Here is a 17,749-nt window from a genome sequence, read left to right as displayed (position 1 = left end):
CCTCCGCGAAGGAAATTATCTGTAACATTTCACTTTTTGTTCAACAGTTTTGTTTATGTATGTGAGTTTTTTTCCCCCGAAGTTTTTTATTTCATTTGAGGAAATAAAGGAAATAATTGCTCAGTATTTTGAGGCTGATGCTTTGGGCATAAAAGTGTTGGACTATACCAAAAATACTCTCCCTTTGGACGTCCAAGTGTTTTACTAATAATCTCTGATTGATATTCAGTGACACAAATTAAGAATTTAAATGTTCAAGTGGTGTTGATTTATAGTCATTGATTTTCAACCAAAGCTAATAGACATAAGCTGTTGTTTGACAGTTTGGTGATGTCATGCTCAGACTATAGTGAGTGTGGTGCAGTGGAGAGTGGAGACCTGTTGTGGGTCCATTCACTCTGACCTTTTTTTTTCTTCCTGCAGTTCCACATCAACAAATGTAGGTCAGGGAACAATGAACTCTCTCTGTTAGAGCGTAGCAGGGAGCCGGAGCCTTCACATGGTCTGACCCTCATCCATCCATCCATCCATCCATCTACTTATCTATCTATCTATCTATCTAGCAATTTAGTTATCTATCTAGCTATCTATATCTATCTTTGGTGCAAATTTGTTTTGGGCCGGAGCCAAAACATTTTGTGTTGGTTTTGTGGCGCAGTAAATTTTCATTTTTTGTGTGTTGATTTGCGATTTACAGAAAATATAAATAAACACTTAGTTGAATAAACAAAGTATGAATAAAATACAGTGACAGACTTTTTTCTTTTCTTTTTTAACTTTAAATATTTGTGTGAGTGTTTCCTTTGGCGACATCAATAAGAAAAACCCAACGAATACAATAAGTAAATGATCTTGTAATTGTGCGAAGTAAAAGCCCAGTCTGCCGTCCAATAACGAGAGAAATATAGCTGAATGCTTACATGCCAATGAAAGAGCCAGGATCCCAAACCTTTGAAATCTATGAGCCTTGATTTCTTATTATCAGACCTTATTTTCAGATCAACCTCCAGATTACTGATGAGGATTGAATTTAGGTATTGACGCCTAATGACTCGTGGAACAAAAATTGTGACATAATGACATAATATCATGAGTTCTATATTTGGCAGTCAATGTTCCAGAGATTTTCTGGAACGAGCCCCTGCCGGATCTCTGTGGAATTACAATTATGAGAACTTCAGCTTCATTTTTCAGAGGCGGAATCTGAATCTGAAAAGTCATGGAATCATCTACATGGTGTGCATTAAAAAAATAAGATTCAGGCTTTAAACAAATGCAGTATGTGAAACTGTCCCATCAATCAGAGACCAATTGATTATCCTCACACCTGGCTCGGGTGATCACGTCAGTCCCATTAAAACCTCTGTGAGTGTGTGATCTTCTCGTCGGGTGTGGTGGCGCGCGCCTGTAATCCAAGCTACCGGGAGTCTGAGGCTGGAGGATCGTTTGAGCTCAAGAGCTCTGAGCTGCAGCGGACTATGTCGAGCGGGTGTCCGCACTAAGTTCGTTATCGATATGGTTCTCCCGGGGGAGCCCGGGACCTCCAGGTCGCCTAAGGAGGGGTGCATCGGCCCAGGCCGGACACGGAGCAGGTCAAAGCCCCCGTGCCGCTCAGTAGTGGGATCGCGCCTGTGAATAGACGCTGTAGTGCAGCTTGAGTAACACAGCGAGACTCAGTCTTTTTACACTCAGCAATACACAACACATACACTGACATCACATGTTTACATCACACAACAGCTTCATCTCTGCTGCTTCATCTTCTTGTTCCAACTAAACCTGAACTAGACTGCACCCTGCAGTTCTGCTGCTGCTACAGCGCCTCCACCTGGAGGGCACCACCCACTACAACAACACCTCTCTACACTTCATGACAAACTACAACGACACAGATTGAACAGCTTCCTCAGTAACACACTTTTCCATTCACATCAATCAGTGTTTCAGATATTCAAATGTTCAAATAAATGAAACACAACACACACAGAGGACTCCACTTATTATAGAAGAGATAATTAGGATTTATTGATCAACAAGTATTTGCAGGATTGTAATGTTGTACCAGAGATAAATCATTCTTCACTGTGATGTAAACAGTTGAACTAATGTGTCTGATCTGCTCTCTGCTCGTTCTCTTTTACGATTAATCTATATTTTCAGAGTTTGATTTCCCTAGATGATGATTATTAATTTAAGTTTGTAAAACAATGTCCAGTCTTTGACTCGGTTTCCTCTGAATAGTTAACAGTATGTGAGTGTGTTTAGCTGAACTAAAACGGTTTTAGGTATTAAAATCACCTGAATTAAATTATACTAATGTCAGTGTCTTTTCTGTTTTGTACAAGTTGCGAGTTGTATAAGTTATTTTTCCTACTCAGTTTAAAGAACTTAAAAACATAAAAGTCCAGGCTAAAACATCACAATCCTATGCAGGTTTAGTTGGAACAAGAAGACGAAGCTGTTGTGTGATGTAAACATGTGATGTCAGTGTGTGTGTTGTTGAGTGTAAAAAGACTGAGTCTCGCTGTGTTACTCAAGCTGCACTACAGCGTCTATTCACAGGCGCGATCCCACTACTGAGCGGCACGGGGGCTTTGACCTGCTCCGTGTCCGGCCTGGGCCGATGCACCCCTCCTTAGGCGACCTGGAGGTCCCGGGCTCCCCCGGGAGAACCATATCGATACCGAACTTAGTGCGGACACCCGCTCGACATAGTCCGCTGCAGCTCAGAGCTCTTGAGCTCAAACGATCCTCCAGTCTCAGACTCCCGGTAGCTTGGATTACAGGCGCGCGCCACCACACCCGACGAGAAGATAACACACTCATAGAACTTTGACTGGTTTGTATTGGACTGACGTCAGGACATCATGGAGCACTGCAGTGGGCTCTAGTGGCCCGAAATATAACCGCAGCTGCTGTGAAGAAGATGATCGATCACTGATAAAGAGACATTTTTCTAAGATGATCCTGGTTATTTAATAACCTTTTAATTTGTTAAATCCCCTTTAATTTCTAACTGAAACATACGAATCAGAGTCAAACAATAACATGACATGTAACTCTGGACACTTTGAAACAAGCTGAGATGAATAAACTACTTTCCTGAAAATCAAACTCTAAAGTATAGTTTATAATTGTAGTGTTGTGGGAGCAGACTGCAGATCAGACCCATCAGTTCAACTGTTTTCACATCACACAGTCAGGAACTATTTTACTTTGGTAAAACATCTAAATCCTGCAAATACATGTTGATGAATGAATAAAAAAAAACCTCTACTATAATGGAGGCCTCAGTTTGTGTGTGTGTGTTCTTTTAATTGAACAGCTGCTGCTTTAAATATCTTTAGAGGTATGTTTCACCCAAAAATGCAAATTCACTTACTATCTTCTTACTACTATACCGATGGAGGGCTGGGTGAAGTGTTTGAGTCCACAAAACACTTTTGGAGTTTTCAGGAGACAGTGTGGCAGCCAAATCCAAAACAATTGAAGTAAATGGTGACCACTTCTTCAAACGTAAAAAAAAGCCACAGAAAAATACACACAATGCCTCCATAATGCTCCTGTGGTGTCATCCAAGTGTCCATAAGCCATGACAGGCACCTCGACTCGAAAAGGCTTCATTTACACCAAGATTTAATCCTAACTGTTCACATTGATCCATGTGTGAACACAGCTCCAGAGAACGACATCAGAGACATTTAGACTAAAAACCTGTTTCAAGGTGAATTTTAATGTCAGGGCTGAGAGACCCTTTAACACTGATACAGGTGAATGGAAAAGTGTGTTGGTGAGTGTCTGAACATAAATCTATTTATAGTTTTAGTTTGTCTACCCATGCAGTATAAGTATAAAGAGTGGTTGATGCAGGTGGTATCCTCCAGGTGGAGGCGCTGTAACAGCAGCAGAACTGCAGGTTATTGCAGGTTTAGTTGGAACAAGAAGATGAAGCAGCAGAGATGAAGCTGTTGTGTGATGTAAACATGTGATGTCAGTGTGTGTGTTGTGTGTTGCTGAGTGTAAAAAGACTGAGTCTCGCTGTGTTACTCAAGCTGCACTACAGCGTCTATTCACAGGCGCGATCCCACTACTGAGCGGCACGGGGGCTTTGACCTGCTCCGTGTCCGGCCTGGGCCGATGCACCCCTCCTTAGGCGACCTGGAGGTCCCGGGCTCCCCCGGGAGAACCATATCGATACCGAACTTAGTGCGGACACCCGCTCGACATAGTCCGCTGCAGCTCAGAGCTCTTGAGCTCAAACGATTCCCAGTCTCAGACTCCCGGTAGCTTGGATTACAGGCGCGCGCCACCACACCCGACGAGAAGATGAAACACTCATAGAACTTTGAATGGTTTGAATGGGACTGACGTCACGACATCATGGAGCACTGCAGTGGGCTCTAGTGGCGTGAAATATAACCGCAGCTGCAGTGAAGAAGATGATCGATCACTGATACAGAGACAATTTTCGAACATGATCCTGGTGATTTAAAAACCTTTCAACCGTTTTAGGATTTGTTAAATCCCCTTTAAATTTCTAACTGAAACATACGAATCAGAGTCAAACAATAACATAACATGTAACTCTGGAAACTTTGAAACAAGCTTAGATGAAAAGACTACTTTTCTGAAAATCAAACTTTGAAAACATAGTTCATAATTGTAATGTTGCGGGAGCAGACTGCAGATCAGACCCATCTGTTCAACTGTTCTCAAATCACACAGTCAGAATGATCTAACTCTGGTTAAATCTCATCCTCCAAATTCTTGTTGATCGATAAATCACAAAAACATGAACTATAATTAGAAGAGGCCTCAGTTTTTGCAGGTGCGTGTACTGCATCTTCTTTCATTTTAGCAGCTGCTGCATTAAATATCTTTAAAGGCATAGTTTGCCCAACAATTTTAATTCACTTATTATCCACTCCCCACTATCTCGATGGACGGGGAGGTGAAGTGTTTGAGTCCCCAAAACACTTTTGGAGTTCAGGGGTCAACACTATGCAGCCAATTCCCAAACAATTGAAGTGCCTGGTGACCAGGTCTTTAAACGTAAAAAAAAATCTACAGAAAATAACATGACATGCCTCCATACTGCTCCTGTGGTGTCATTCAAGTGTCCGCAAGCCATGACCCCAAATTCAACTCGAATTTGGGGTCAATTACCCCCAGTTTTAAACCTAGATGTTCGCATTGATCCATGTGCTAACACGGCTAGAGGAATATATCAGAGGACATTTAGAGCTAAAACATGATGAAAATGGCCGCGTTTAAAGTTGAATTTGAATGTCAGGGCTAACAGACCCTTTAACACTGTGATAACTGTGTATGGAAAAGTGTGTTGATGAGTTACTGAACAGAAATCTGTTCAATGTATATAGTTTTAGTTTGTCAACCCATGCAGTATAAGTATAGAGAATAGTTGCTGTAGCAGGTGTTGTCCTCCAGGTGGAGGCGCTGTAGCAGCAGCAGAACTGCAGGTTAGAGCAGGTTTAGTTGGAACAAGAAGATGAAGCAGCAGAGATGAAGCTGTTGTGTGATGTAAACATGTGATGTCAGTGTAAAAAGACTGAGTCTCGCTGTGTTACTCAAGCTGCACTACAGCGTCTATTCACAGGCGCGATCCCACTACTGAGCGGCACGGGGGCTTTGACCTGCTCCGTGTCCGGCCTGGGCCGATGCACCCCTCCTTAGGCGACCTGGAGGTCCCGGGCTCCCCCGGGACAACCATATCGATACCGAACTTAGTGCGGACACCCGCTCGACATAGTCCGCTGCAGCTCAGAGCTCTTGAGCTCAAACGATCCTCCAGTCTCAGACTCCCGGTAGCTTGGATTACAGGCGCGCGCCACCACACCCGACGAGAAGATCACACACTCACAGAGCTTCAAATGGTTTGAATGGAACTGACGTCAGGTCAGTATGGAGCACTGCTGCGGCCTCTGGTGGCTGGAAAAAAAACTGCAGCTACTTAACACCTTTTTCCATCTCCTGCTGATGACGCTCTGGTAAAGTTACAGTGCGATTTTGAATACAGAACAAAACTAATCTCCTGTGGAATATGTTTAAAATGTTGAATGATTAAAACTGTAGAATCTTAAAATAAATGCATTATCTTTCAAGTTGAAGTGTAGGGAGTGGCAGAAACCTGGACTATGGGCAGAAAAGGTCTCTGGTTCGTCTCTGGGTCGACTCCACGGAGAAATAACAAAAATACGAACCTGGATTGATCTATCCAAAAAATCCAAGAGGATTCTCCCTACCTTGTCTAGTGCCCCTGAGCAAGGCACCTTACTCCCCCAACATCTGCTCCCCAGGCGCCGTACATGGTCACTCACCGCTCTGTGTGTCCTGCACCAGATGGGTCAAAACTAAAGCAGAGGTTAAATTTCCCTACCTGCATGAGTGTGCCTCTGTTTGGGACAAATAAATGCATCTTAATCTTAACACTGGTTGGGTAGAGTCAATTGCACACAAGTGATTGCATGTAAGGTTATGATAACCTGGGAACATTGAAGCATCTCCTCCTCTACTTTGCCGTGCTTTCTGAATTGTGCACCTGATAATTTAATCTTAATCGAAAACGTCAGACCAAGTGAATCCATTTTATTTCAGCATTAACAGAAAAAAAAGAAGGGAGTTTCATTTCACTTCACAACAGTCCCTCATAGCAGCATGATGCATACAAAGAAATGTATAAAAACCTATTCATTTTGGCAGCTCTCGGTCTCATATACAGATGGCAAGAGAAAGCAGAGGGATTTTTACACACTGATAAAGATTCCGACAGTAAAGGCAAGAGGTAGTGATGGATAAGGTTTTCTTTAACAAGTTAAGTCTTTCATTCTCACTTTCCACCTTAAAACTATGAAATGAACTGAACTATGAACTAGTTCAGAATTTAAATGGTGAACTATGAACGTGAACTATTCATGTTTACTTGTATGAACTGAACTTTGAACTAGTTAATGAAAGGTGTCAACTTGCACGACACTGGTAACATTTCAGAAACATAAGATAAACCTTTACTGATCCTCATGGGGTAAATTTAGGGTATTAAAGATAAAGGAGAGGATACAAGATTATCAGTAGGATACTGAAAAGAAGGCAAAACACATCTGCAACAGTTCGTAGGAGGTCTAGGAAATGCTAACAACCTTAGTGGCCATCCTTAAAACAATGGCACCAACACATTCTGTGGAACCTTGCATTGAAAACCCTTTAATTTGGCACAAAGATTATCTGCGAAAATAGTGTGGTGTTTCAAAAAGAGTGAAACCATTACTCCAAAAACTGCAAGAATAATCTTTGTTTTAGAATTTGAAAAGAAATATGAATAAGGATAAAGAAATCTTGAGTCCTCCTGCAGCTGCTGCACGTTCGATTCTAACCCGACTCTTTGCTGGTCGTGTCAATAAACCCGAAAATGCCTGTGAAAAATCTGAAACTAATATAAATTTGATTGGTTCATTTGGACCAGGCCAGGACTATGAAAGTGATAAACTCAATGTAACCCAACAGTGAACCATGGATGTGGGAGAGTTCGGACCTGAGGCAGCAGAAGGTGAAGAGAGATGAGCATTAAGAGTTATTTTTTGTATACTTGCATTAATTGAGCTACTGATAATCATGTATCCAAGTGTTGAACCAGGCCAGTCAAGGCTGTATGATCCTGAAAGACCCAAAAACCAGATGAACCTGGGAAACCTCACCAATGATATTTTCATCATTCCATTGTTCACAAGATGATGTGTAAGTGTATACACACAAATACTGAATGACTCCCAGTCTCAAGATGCTTTATTTAATTAATTTATTAATGATACTGGTTAAAGTTCATGGTCCTCCGGATGGTAAAGTTCACTCATCAGTCGGTAGATATAAGACGGTGCGTGTCCTCCGATGTTGGAGATGAACAGTGTGATGAGCTCAGGTGGGACGTAGTCAAACACGGGACAGTGCACGTTCACCTTTGAGAGAATGTCACCTTAAAACACAAAAAAGAGAAGTTAGGCTCTGATCCTGCAAAAGAGGAAAGGTTGTTATAAAATGTGAACATCTGAAAAGGCAGATAGGAACGTGCGTTACCTTCAGTGAAAGGAAGCACCTCGTGTGGAGAGACAAACTTATGGAAGGTGTCCTCTTCATTCGGGAACTGAGAACAAAAAAATTGCTTCTGTGATCATTTATTCTCAGTGGAAATTATTTAGAAAGCGACTGAACAGACTTATCTTCCTACCTGAGGCGAGAGTTTGAACATGGGAGCACAAACGATCAGAGGCGTCGAATGGTGCTTGGCTGCCAGTGCCAGTGTGTGCGTCCCGTTGACGGCCCGCAGCCCCCCGTTAGCCAGGACCGTCTGCGTGCCGATGATGACCTGAAAAGATCGTCACCACACAGGTTAAACCCAGATGTTGTTACGTGACCATGTCAAAGTCTCCCGGGGCGTTCAATACCTTATTAACACGAGACATGACGGCGAATATGGCAGCATCGGCGATCACAGTCGTCTCGATGCCAGATTTGGAGAGACTGGTGGCCATTTTATGCCCCTGGTGGACAAATCAGATAAAAAACTATATCTTTCAAAAATAGAAACAAAGAACTTTCTTGTTTTTCCTACATAATCATTTATAAAGTAATTTAAAAACTCCCTCTCCTTAGCTACCTGGCAGAAGGGGGCACACTCTGCCACGATGACGTGAAACTTGCGTTTGCGTGCGGCGTCTTTGAGGAAGGCCTCCACGGTGCGCGAGCGGCCGATCGTCATGATGACCTCGTTGGAGTGGATGTGCTCCAGGGCCTGCATGGCAATGTTGTCAGTTGTTCCCTCTGGAAAATAAAAGAGAGTTAGTGACTTAATGCATCTTTTATAATGATGTTTAGGATTAGGATAGTGGCGCCTCCATAATTTGAATATTTACCACCGAGTACCAGCCATTCTCATCAGACAACTAAATATATTATCATCTTCGTCAAAAAGACATGTAGCCTTTGCTGAAACCAGCTTGTTAAGAAAGAAAGACCCACCTAGCTCAGTCAGTAACTCATTTATAGCCTCGATGACGTTGGCTTTGAGGGCGGCAAAGTGCTGCCTGAAGTTCTCCTCGCTGAGTCCACCAGACGTCAGCAGCTTGTGGAGCGACTCCTGCTGGTCCGTCTCCTCACTGCTCCCCCGAGATCTGAACAGCATAAAATCTATTCAAGCCATTTATCTAAAAAGAACTAAAAATCCATTATTCAGACATAGGTTAAGTTGTGATGCTACGGCAACCTCAAGAGAGGGAAGAGAACCTCTGTAGAACTTGAATTATAACTGAAGATCAACTGGTATCAGCTGGATATCGGCCAGCTCCCAAAGTCCAGGTATCAGGAATGGAACAGGTGGATCTCAGCATTTTCTGCACATTTTATCTGGGGGTTCTGAATCTTGTCTCCAGTAAGTCCCTTGTCTCAGTTATCCTGTCAACCTTCCTGCTTTGGGGCGATAAATCCATTTCCTTACATTTAATATCCAAAACAGTTTGATTGCGAGTTTAACCAATAACCTGGATCTACAAGCTTCTCGGGCTCAGTGGGGGGTTTCACCAGCGGATCACTCACCTGGCATATTCCTCTCTGACGATCTTCAGCACTCGTCTGATCATGTTACCGACAGTGGTCTCTGATGGCTGCGCCGCGGTCATTCTCCTCCCCTCCTTACGGATGATTTCCATCAGATCACCTGTTAACACATTCGAGTAAAACTCACAGTGGTCGACTTGTTTACCTTCAGTTTGTGGAGGTTCTTCTTGTCTAAGAGTTTGTTGTGTTTACTGGTGGCTTCACACTTCAGACAGATGGGACAAACCTCCATTCGAGGCCTTGGGACCGTGACGTACCTGCGCTGCTCCACCGAGCCTGGGCTGTGATTCTACGGAGCAGGGCTGTCGTCTCTCGGGCTGTCTCCGCAGAGCCGCGCAGGGGTCCGGTCCCGCAGCCTCCGCGCTTCAGGTCGGACAGAAACGCCTCGATTCTCTCCGTCAGGTCTGTTTCTTTGTCGGGACCCGGCATGGTTGATTTAGAGAAGCGGACTTTCTGTCAGGATGACAACTCAAACAGCCCGTGTTGCTTCCACCGTGCTGACGTTAGAAAGCGGAAGTGGTTCAGGACTACATCCGGGTGATCTGACTGGTCTGTCATGTGATTGGTGGAGAGTCTCCATGAAATACTGCGTCAAACTTCTTCAGCTCGCTGTGAATATTTGTACTTTTTCTTTAATATTTGTCTCAGGGGAACATTTGTTTTAAGTCAAACACAACATCTAAAAATCACACCTAGTTCATTCTATGTATTTAATGCTAAATTGTATATTAACAAATGTAAATTTACTTGTTAAAATTGTTTTATTATTTTTAATGTTTTGTGTTAATTCCTGGAATGATTTCCTTTATTTAAATAAAGCCATATATGTATATATACAAACACTGTACACTAACACAACATTTTTATATTTAAATTGAATTTTTACAATTTAATTACACGAAGACTGGAAATGATCTTCTTTTCAACCTATTTAATATTTGTCCACTTTCATAGTTTTTCAAAGGCAGTTAAATGAGTGAAAATCAGTGTTGTTCATGTAATTAGGCTAATATATTGGGACAAAACATGCAACTCGGAATTTATAACTAAAAAAATGGAAAATAATGTATGAAATGTCAGTTTTTGTAGTTTCACAATAACAGCTCACTAAGCATGGGAGGCATTTCTTAGATTTTGAGACATTAGCCCTTGTTGCGTTTTGGTGGGTCACTTACTGTTCAGATGAAAATGTCGCTCTCTTTCTTCAGGACAGGTGGATCACAAATTATATGTGACCTCTATAATAATGTCCAAAGTTAATTTATAGTTTAAACATAAAGTTTAATCTGTCACTATTGTGTCCAGTGGAACAACTGAAGCTATTTTTAAATCAGATAATGTTGTAAATGATTCCAGTCCTTTAACACCTAAGTGCTATGAAGTTATTTGAGTGTAGTATTGAGCTAGGAGTAAAACTGCAGTGGTAAATAAACCAAGTTCAAAACTGCCTTCCAGAGAACATTACAATCATGAGCATCACAGGGAAGTTGAGTTCTTTGTTACACTGCCAAAACTTCAAATAAAATAGAAAAATAAATGTTTTTAACTTCACCGTAATTAATGTAAAGTCATCCAATATTTTATTGAATAAAAGCCCAACATAAATTTACAAAATTTATCAGTTAACATAAAAATCATTTGCTGCGCACAATGCGCATGTTCATCGTTAAAAATGCACCCATTTCTCAATTAATCTTTGTCAAACACAATCTGAATATTTGCAACAACCCTCATTGTCATGTAACCCCAGCCGCAAAGGTATTTTTAACAAACAGAAGCACGCTGGATGGATGTACTGTAATTTGGAAGTTATATTTAAAAATCAATTTCACCAGTGTGTAAAGAAAAGAGGTGCATGACTGATAGGAAACTTTTGCAGAGATTACTTTCCCTTTTCCAGTCAAAGGCTCCATTCACTGTGGTCTGGCAAGAAAAAAAAAAACTTTTCACAAACATGGATTGCATCATGGAAATTGGGGGATGATATTATACTTCAAATTCCTTCCTGAAAACAAGGTTTTTGGTTTGCGGCTTACTTTAACTGGTGACAAATTAATGTTCAGATGTTCCAAAAAACAAAAGTAGAACGTGCAAGAGCTAATAGAAGTGACCTAATTTATAACTGACAGAATATCACTCTGACAACGCACAACCCCCCCAAAAAATATAGCTGTAAGCAACTAAGTAGCATTTACAATATGAAAACAAACTAATGACACTGTTAAATTTAGCTACCAAACATGTATGCAAATTAAGTGACATATTACAGAAATTCAGTGATTTGCCGAGTGAAGGTAACAACAAACCACTTGTTTTTTTTAGAACAGCCTTCACTTGATCGAAAGGGCATCAAGGATTTTGTCTGCTTGGTATGGCAAAGAATGTTTACATCAACAGAAGGGCAAAAGACATTCGCTCATGGCACATCCATTCAAATTGAGCTCAAAATCAAATGTCACTGTTCAACCGATTGAAGGAACAAGTTCTTATTCAGCAAGTCGCAACATTCAAAAAACAGTGCAGACAGAAACGTGAAGTACCATGGGGACGGACACATCTCACTAACAGCAGTGACACGTGCCTCCCACGTCTCACAGTGCATTTCTCCCTACAGCGCTTTTCATGTTTAAAACCCCTAAATAAGCAGGTGAATCTTTTTTTTTTTCTGGAGGACAACCTTGGTACTCTCTCACAGATGTGAAAACTAGAATTCGAGCCCCTCAACCCCACTTGCTGTTGTTTGCTGAAGCTAGTCCAAGGAGGGTGGATGTTGGGATGTGTTGGCTGACCAGTAGCTTCCCCGGAGGTAAGGAGCTATAGTATAGAAGGGCCGCTCTACTCAATCAGCTTCTTTGCCTTGAAGAAGCGCCGCAAGTAGAACACCTGCCATGTGGCCAGCCCAATGAGACAGCACATGGAGAATATGCTAAAGTACAGCACGCGTGTGTTGGTCGACTCTGGAAAGTAGTGAAAAAACAAAAAGGGGTTTGTTAAGGGTCAGTGTCAAATAAATAAACTTCACTCCTGTTAGCTTGCATGTATAAAACTGATATTCATGTGATTTCAATGAAATTCAGCAGTTAGTGTCTAAAGGATTTATTCCTTGGAGGATTTATGTGTCTTTTAAGCAAAATGACAACTTGTGTTTCTTCCTTACCATTGGTGTCCCTCATCTCCTCCTCCCTCTTCTTCATGTAAGCGAAGTCATTGACGATGGATTCCGACAAGTCCTCAAGTCGCCTCAGCTCAACCTCGAGAGGCTTCAGCTTCTCCACCTTTGCAATCTGGAGGAGAGAAAGAGAGGAAACTAATGAAGCCTTGAGAAGCCCGATGCAGAAAGGGGAGAGCTATTCATTTATGCAGTGGTGTTATTGACTTTGTCCAGTAGATGTCACTCCAAGCTGCGGGAACACATCCTGTTTAAACCATCTGTGCCATTTACTCTTGTTCACTCTGGCTGGTAAGAATGAGGCCATTTGCAGACTGGAACAGCTGCAGCACCTGAGACTGTCAGCCTTCATCTTAAACAAACTGCCGTGGCTGGTTTGTGATGAGAACCCAAAATGGAGCCGCCAGTGAGTTGTGTGTTTATAGCTACATATTCCAGTGCAGGAAATTTACACTACACTGCTACTGCTGTTTAAACAACGAAACTATTTATTAGATGAGGTTTTCCAGATTGATCTAATGTTGATGGAAACCAGTGGCCCTAATGTTGCAGGGCAGGATTCTTTCTTCATTTTACTATAAGCTGCAGGCTATTGTCATTTTATCTATGATGCAAGTCTATTTGCTCACTTCAACATTTCTACACTTTCTCTTTTGGTATAACTTACTGTCAGTCATCCCTGTGATCTATGAGGTTTACCTGTCTGTCCATGTGACCCATGTTTGAAACTCTCAGGTGGTTTTTATTAAGTCTGAGTGAACTGTAAATTGATGAAACCTAAATAAAAGTTATTCTGTTCGGTGTGGAACAGATGAACCTTACAGCCTTTAATTGTGCAGCACATCATATGCAGACATTAGGATGTTGGAGGGTAAAATATACCCGAGTGGTAACATGCAAGTGCCATTCAATTAGCAACGAATAAAACATTAGATGTGACAGCTTGCATCTACTAAGTTCACGTTCTAAAACCCTTAAATGGACATAAACTCCTTCCAATTTATCTACTGAACAAATCTTCTGAGGGAAACACACCCGACTACGTAGGGTAATCCATGTGCAAATCCAGCTCCACCCTCCTGCCTACAGACAGGCATGCCCACTCAAGTTCTCCCTGAACATCCACCTACACACACACACACACTCAGCAGAACAGGACGTCACGCTCGGTGCAGCATGTGTGGGAGGAGGGGCGATTCTCAGCTCACAGGCTTCATCAGTTCTGTTCTCATTATAAGGTGTTGCCTGAGGAAGACAAGTGGTAACCCATTCTCAGAAGAACTACTAAGTAATGCAAGTGATGACGCATAAGAATGTGTCCCTGAGAAGAAAATTAGAAGAACTTCCTCCCATGATGCCCGTGTTTTATAAACTGGGACACCATGATGCAATGGATGTGTTAAGACACCAGGCAAAGTCACTAGTACAGCAAAAGACATCTGCACTGCTACCGTCAGAGACAATTGTTTAATGTGGCATTAACGTAAATAGTGCACTGGAGCAGTAAATTCTTATTTACACAGCTCGAATTTATTTAGGCTGCGCAACAGTTACTGGAAAAGGGTTAGCATATTCTCTTGCATCGGTTGAATCTGTGCCCATGTTCTTACTGAGACAGCGTCTTTAATGAAGGACTTTACCCTTATATGGGGTGAACTTCCACCTTTAACCAAGTATGTGAACGTGGTCTTATTCAGAGTAAAAAACCAGCTTCTTCAAAGGAGACCTCTAACCCAAAGTTTAGATTGTATTTTTAGGATTTAGGTTTTCTCAAACCAGGCTCATGACTGCTGACTGCCACAAGTAGTAAAGCTTCTACTGCAAGACCAGAGTCCTACATCAACTCACCTAGTCAAGCTGCAGTTAGCGTTGTTCAAGAAAGATGGTTCAACTTACCTCCTCGTAGTTTTTGGCCTCCACACCATGCTTCATGTCCAGATTGACAAGCTGGTCAGGCACTCTTCCAGTTCCTGAGTAAAAAGAGCAAAGTATTTTAAATTCATATGTGGTCACTCGCTGTTCCATGTTAAGCTGGTCTATGTGCACATTCACATACCAGAATAAAAAAGGAATTATTTAAATGATTTCTTAATGATAATTACTAGATTACTACCATTTTACTCTATAATATTACCTCAAAAGAATCCAGTCTTTTTACAATTCATTGTAACTAAACTGCATACATAAACATATACATTAAATCATAAATTTACACCTGTTAACATGTGTATTCATATAACATAATCAAAATATCCCCAAATGGTACAATATCTTTGCACGTTATTCCAAAATAAAGGGGAGCAAAATGTTGAAAGTTTGCGCTTAATCACTGATAAAGAAACACATTTTAAGTGTGTGATACCAAGAACTGTAATGCTATTTATGTGTCGTTCACAGAAAGAAAAGTTTATGAAACTTCCTCTTGTAATGAGAGTGGTTTAGGTGAGTAAGTATAATTTTGTGCCTGTGAGGTGGCGGATGTCGAACACACTTACCCAGGGGGGATTTGCTCTCGAAGCAAACCTCAAACATGTCGTAGTCCTCTGTGGTGAATGCAAACTTTCCTTTTGTTGCATCTTCCTTGGAGTAAAGAGTGTGACTGGAGGAATCTGTGATCTGCGAAGACAGTGAAAGAATTCAAGCATGAGTGACAGATGAACAGAAACCTGATCGACAACATTGTGTAAATCTGACTTTCTGTAAAGAAAACAAAGTGGATCAGTCTCGGGTTCCAGCATCACATGTGAGGACTTGCTACTCGTGTCAGTTTGAAATGATGGTAGAAGGAAGTGAAGCTTATTAAGGATTTTACTTTTAATATCTGACATTTTCACGATTCAGCTATGAACTGCGAAAGTAAAGAATGACTCTCAGCAGCAATTAACTACAACACGCTAATAATTACCTTTAGAATAACAGTGCTGTGCATGTGACAGCTGCTACAACAAAGAGACTATTTCACAAAACATTTGAATGATCTAACCCATTGGGTTATGGTGGATTAGTATGAATGAGGACACACTTCCTGTGTGATGTAGCTTAGGACCACGCTTATTGAAATAACATGACACATTGCTGTCGTTGACATGTTAGCCGCTGCTGTGCTAATGCCGCTAGCTTGTGTCTTCCAGCTGAATGGACGGTTAAGACTGACGTGTAACAGCAGCGGCGCCTAACACATGACGCCGCCAAACCTAATTGTAATCAAACACAACACACAACTGCGACACAACCAAACACAATCGCCGATAAAGCACGATCGTTAACTTGTGTCAGAGAAGTTTGACTGTATGTCAAACGGGAAATTACGCCAAGGCACCCGGACTGATGATGTTAGCATTGATGCTAGTTAGCTGCTTAAACCCAGGAAGACGAGTTTTTCCGGGCCTAGCTTAGCCACCACATGCTAACAACAACTGTCACAAATTTCAACCTCACTCAAAGGGCTGAGGCCATTTAGTGGATTCCACCGCTGGCTCAGCAGCACGGAGGTTCCACAGAAGGAAGCCGCCTCGGCCTCTGCTGTTAGCCGCAGCTTTAGCAGCAGGTTGTGTGCTCACCTTCAGATTAGTTTTGGTGTTCGGCTGTTCGGATATTTCATACTCCCCCGTCACCAGCACGTCTTTGTGGATCTCCTCCCGTAAACACTTCCTCGAGTTGACCGGTAGAAAGAACGAGATGGAGTTTACGGAGTCAATAAGCACCGGTAGCAGCAGCAGCAGCGCAGCGAGTCGAGCCATGGCTACTACCGACAACCGAGCGACCAACCAGCCCGTGCCAGCAGCTTAATGCCGAGCTCCAACTCACACTACCGGTCCCACCGAGCGATCCAGCGCCGCCGCCGGCCTGGAGGACGAGCTGCGGTCCGACCAGGTTATGCTGAGGCTACGCTGTGGTTAACACTGCTGTGGGGTCATTGCGTGTGTGGCGTATTTGACACTGACAGTTAAGCTTTGACCCGCAAGGTTACACAAACATTCAGGGTAAATACACACAGTCTCTTGTTCTGAGCTTTTGGTGAGGTACAGGTACCTGCTGCAAAAAAGGATGATGATTGTGAAATCATTGAACAAGACAGCAAATTACGAAAGGTTTTCAATTGTAACGACCTCCTCTCAAGTTTTTATGTTTTTATATCACCCTATATCTTATTTATTGGCAGTTTTTAAAGGTGCAATATACTTTTTTTTATTGTTGTTGTTATAAATAAATAAACCTGGAAGACACACACATACACACACACGGACAACAAGCACTCCCTGTGAAAAACCTTAAAATGTGTCTTTATATGGTGCGATGCTGATAGTAAGTGACTTGAACAAGTGAGGTAAAATAATGTGAAGTGGCTGTCACTTTGTATGTACACACAGTGCAAACGGTCAATCAAAGCAGTGGAACAACACATCACAAAGTTGTGGTGGATTTACCAATTCAAGTTTAGATACATGAGAAGGGTTTGAAGCTTTGTCCCAGTTTTAGAAAGTTTTCTAAACAGACAGAAACCAAGAGGACGAGACTATATAACTTATGTACCAATACAACACTCCTTTCAGGAGATCAAAGCTTCTGGTTTGATAATATTCGAGGTCCCTAAAATAGACAACAGCACATAAGCGACCTGGGGCCATCTAGTGGGTCAAACTGTTTCTGTTCTATAGACTAGGCTCAGCATGTGTGTGGCACAGTGCGGAAAGAATATGTTAACATGGAAGTTTATCCATCCGTTATCTATACCTCTTATAGTTTGAGGGTCACAGACCTGAGCCATCTCCAGCAGACCTTGGGAAGGACAGATCGCCAGACCATGACAGGGCCGACACACAGAGACAACAGATCCTCCACACTCACAGTCTCCAGTTCACCCAACCTGCATGTCCTCGGGAGGAAGACTGAGTCCAGAACACATAGAGGAACATGGAGAGCATGTAATCTCCCGACAACAAGGCCCCGACCCGA

General features: G+C 42.1%; 2 protein-coding genes across 2 annotated transcripts; both read right to left on the bottom strand.

Annotated features, from left to right (window-relative positions):
* Positions 1–7,782: 7,782 nt before the first annotated feature.
* Positions 7,783–10,133, bottom strand: eif2b2 (eukaryotic translation initiation factor 2B, subunit 2 beta). Its single transcript, XM_053445188.1, has 8 exons — positions 9,882–10,133; positions 9,604–9,724; positions 9,031–9,182; positions 8,669–8,832; positions 8,457–8,552; positions 8,240–8,377; positions 8,089–8,155; positions 7,783–7,987 (listed from the first exon to the last, which is right to left on the bottom strand). The coding sequence occupies exons 1-8, from the start codon at positions 10,051–10,053 to the stop codon at positions 7,830–7,832; spliced, it is 1,068 nt and encodes a 355-aa protein (XP_053301163.1). The 5' UTR covers positions 10,054–10,133; the 3' UTR covers positions 7,783–7,829.
* A 1,048-nt stretch (positions 10,134–11,181) lies between these two features.
* tmed10 (transmembrane p24 trafficking protein 10) lies at positions 11,182–16,596 on the bottom strand. Its single transcript, XM_053445218.1, has 5 exons — positions 16,354–16,596; positions 15,289–15,409; positions 14,690–14,763; positions 12,782–12,908; positions 11,182–12,581 (listed from the first exon to the last, which is right to left on the bottom strand). Exons 1-5 carry the CDS (start codon positions 16,531–16,533, stop codon positions 12,460–12,462), a joined length of 624 nt encoding a protein of 207 aa, XP_053301193.1. The 5' UTR covers positions 16,534–16,596; the 3' UTR covers positions 11,182–12,459.
* Positions 16,597–17,749: the final 1,153 nt, after the last annotated feature.

This window comes from Pleuronectes platessa, chromosome 17, assembly GCF_947347685.1.
Source record: "Pleuronectes platessa chromosome 17, fPlePla1.1, whole genome shotgun sequence".
NCBI classification, from domain to species: Eukaryota; Metazoa; Chordata; class Actinopteri; order Pleuronectiformes; family Pleuronectidae; genus Pleuronectes; species Pleuronectes platessa.
The sequence above is the reverse complement of the archived record's forward strand: the minus strand, read 5'-3'. Positions and strand labels throughout refer to the sequence as shown.

Coding starts and splice junctions, on each gene's coding strand:
- tmed10 (XM_053445218.1), bottom strand. CDS start 16,533: ATGGCTCGACTCGCTGCGCTGCTGCTGCTGCTACCGGTGCTTATTGAC. Junction 15,410..16,353: donor ACACCAAAACTAATCTGAAG/GTGAGCACACAA, acceptor CTGTCTTCGCAG/ATCACAGATTCCTCCAGTCA. Junction 12,909..14,689: donor AGGCCAAAAACTACGAGGAG/GTAAGTTGAACC, acceptor TCTCTCCTCCAG/ATTGCAAAGGTGGAGAAGCT.
- eif2b2 (XM_053445188.1), bottom strand. CDS start 10,053: ATGCCGGGTCCCGACAAAGAAACAGACCTGACGGAGAGAATCGAGGCG. Junction 8,553..8,668: donor AGTGTGCCCCCTTCTGCCAG/GTAGCTAAGGAG, acceptor TTTGTCCACCAG/GGGCATAAAATGGCCACCAG. Junction 8,156..8,239: donor TGTTCAAACTCTCGCCTCAG/GTAGGAAGATAA, acceptor TTTTGTTCTCAG/TTCCCGAATGAAGAGGACAC.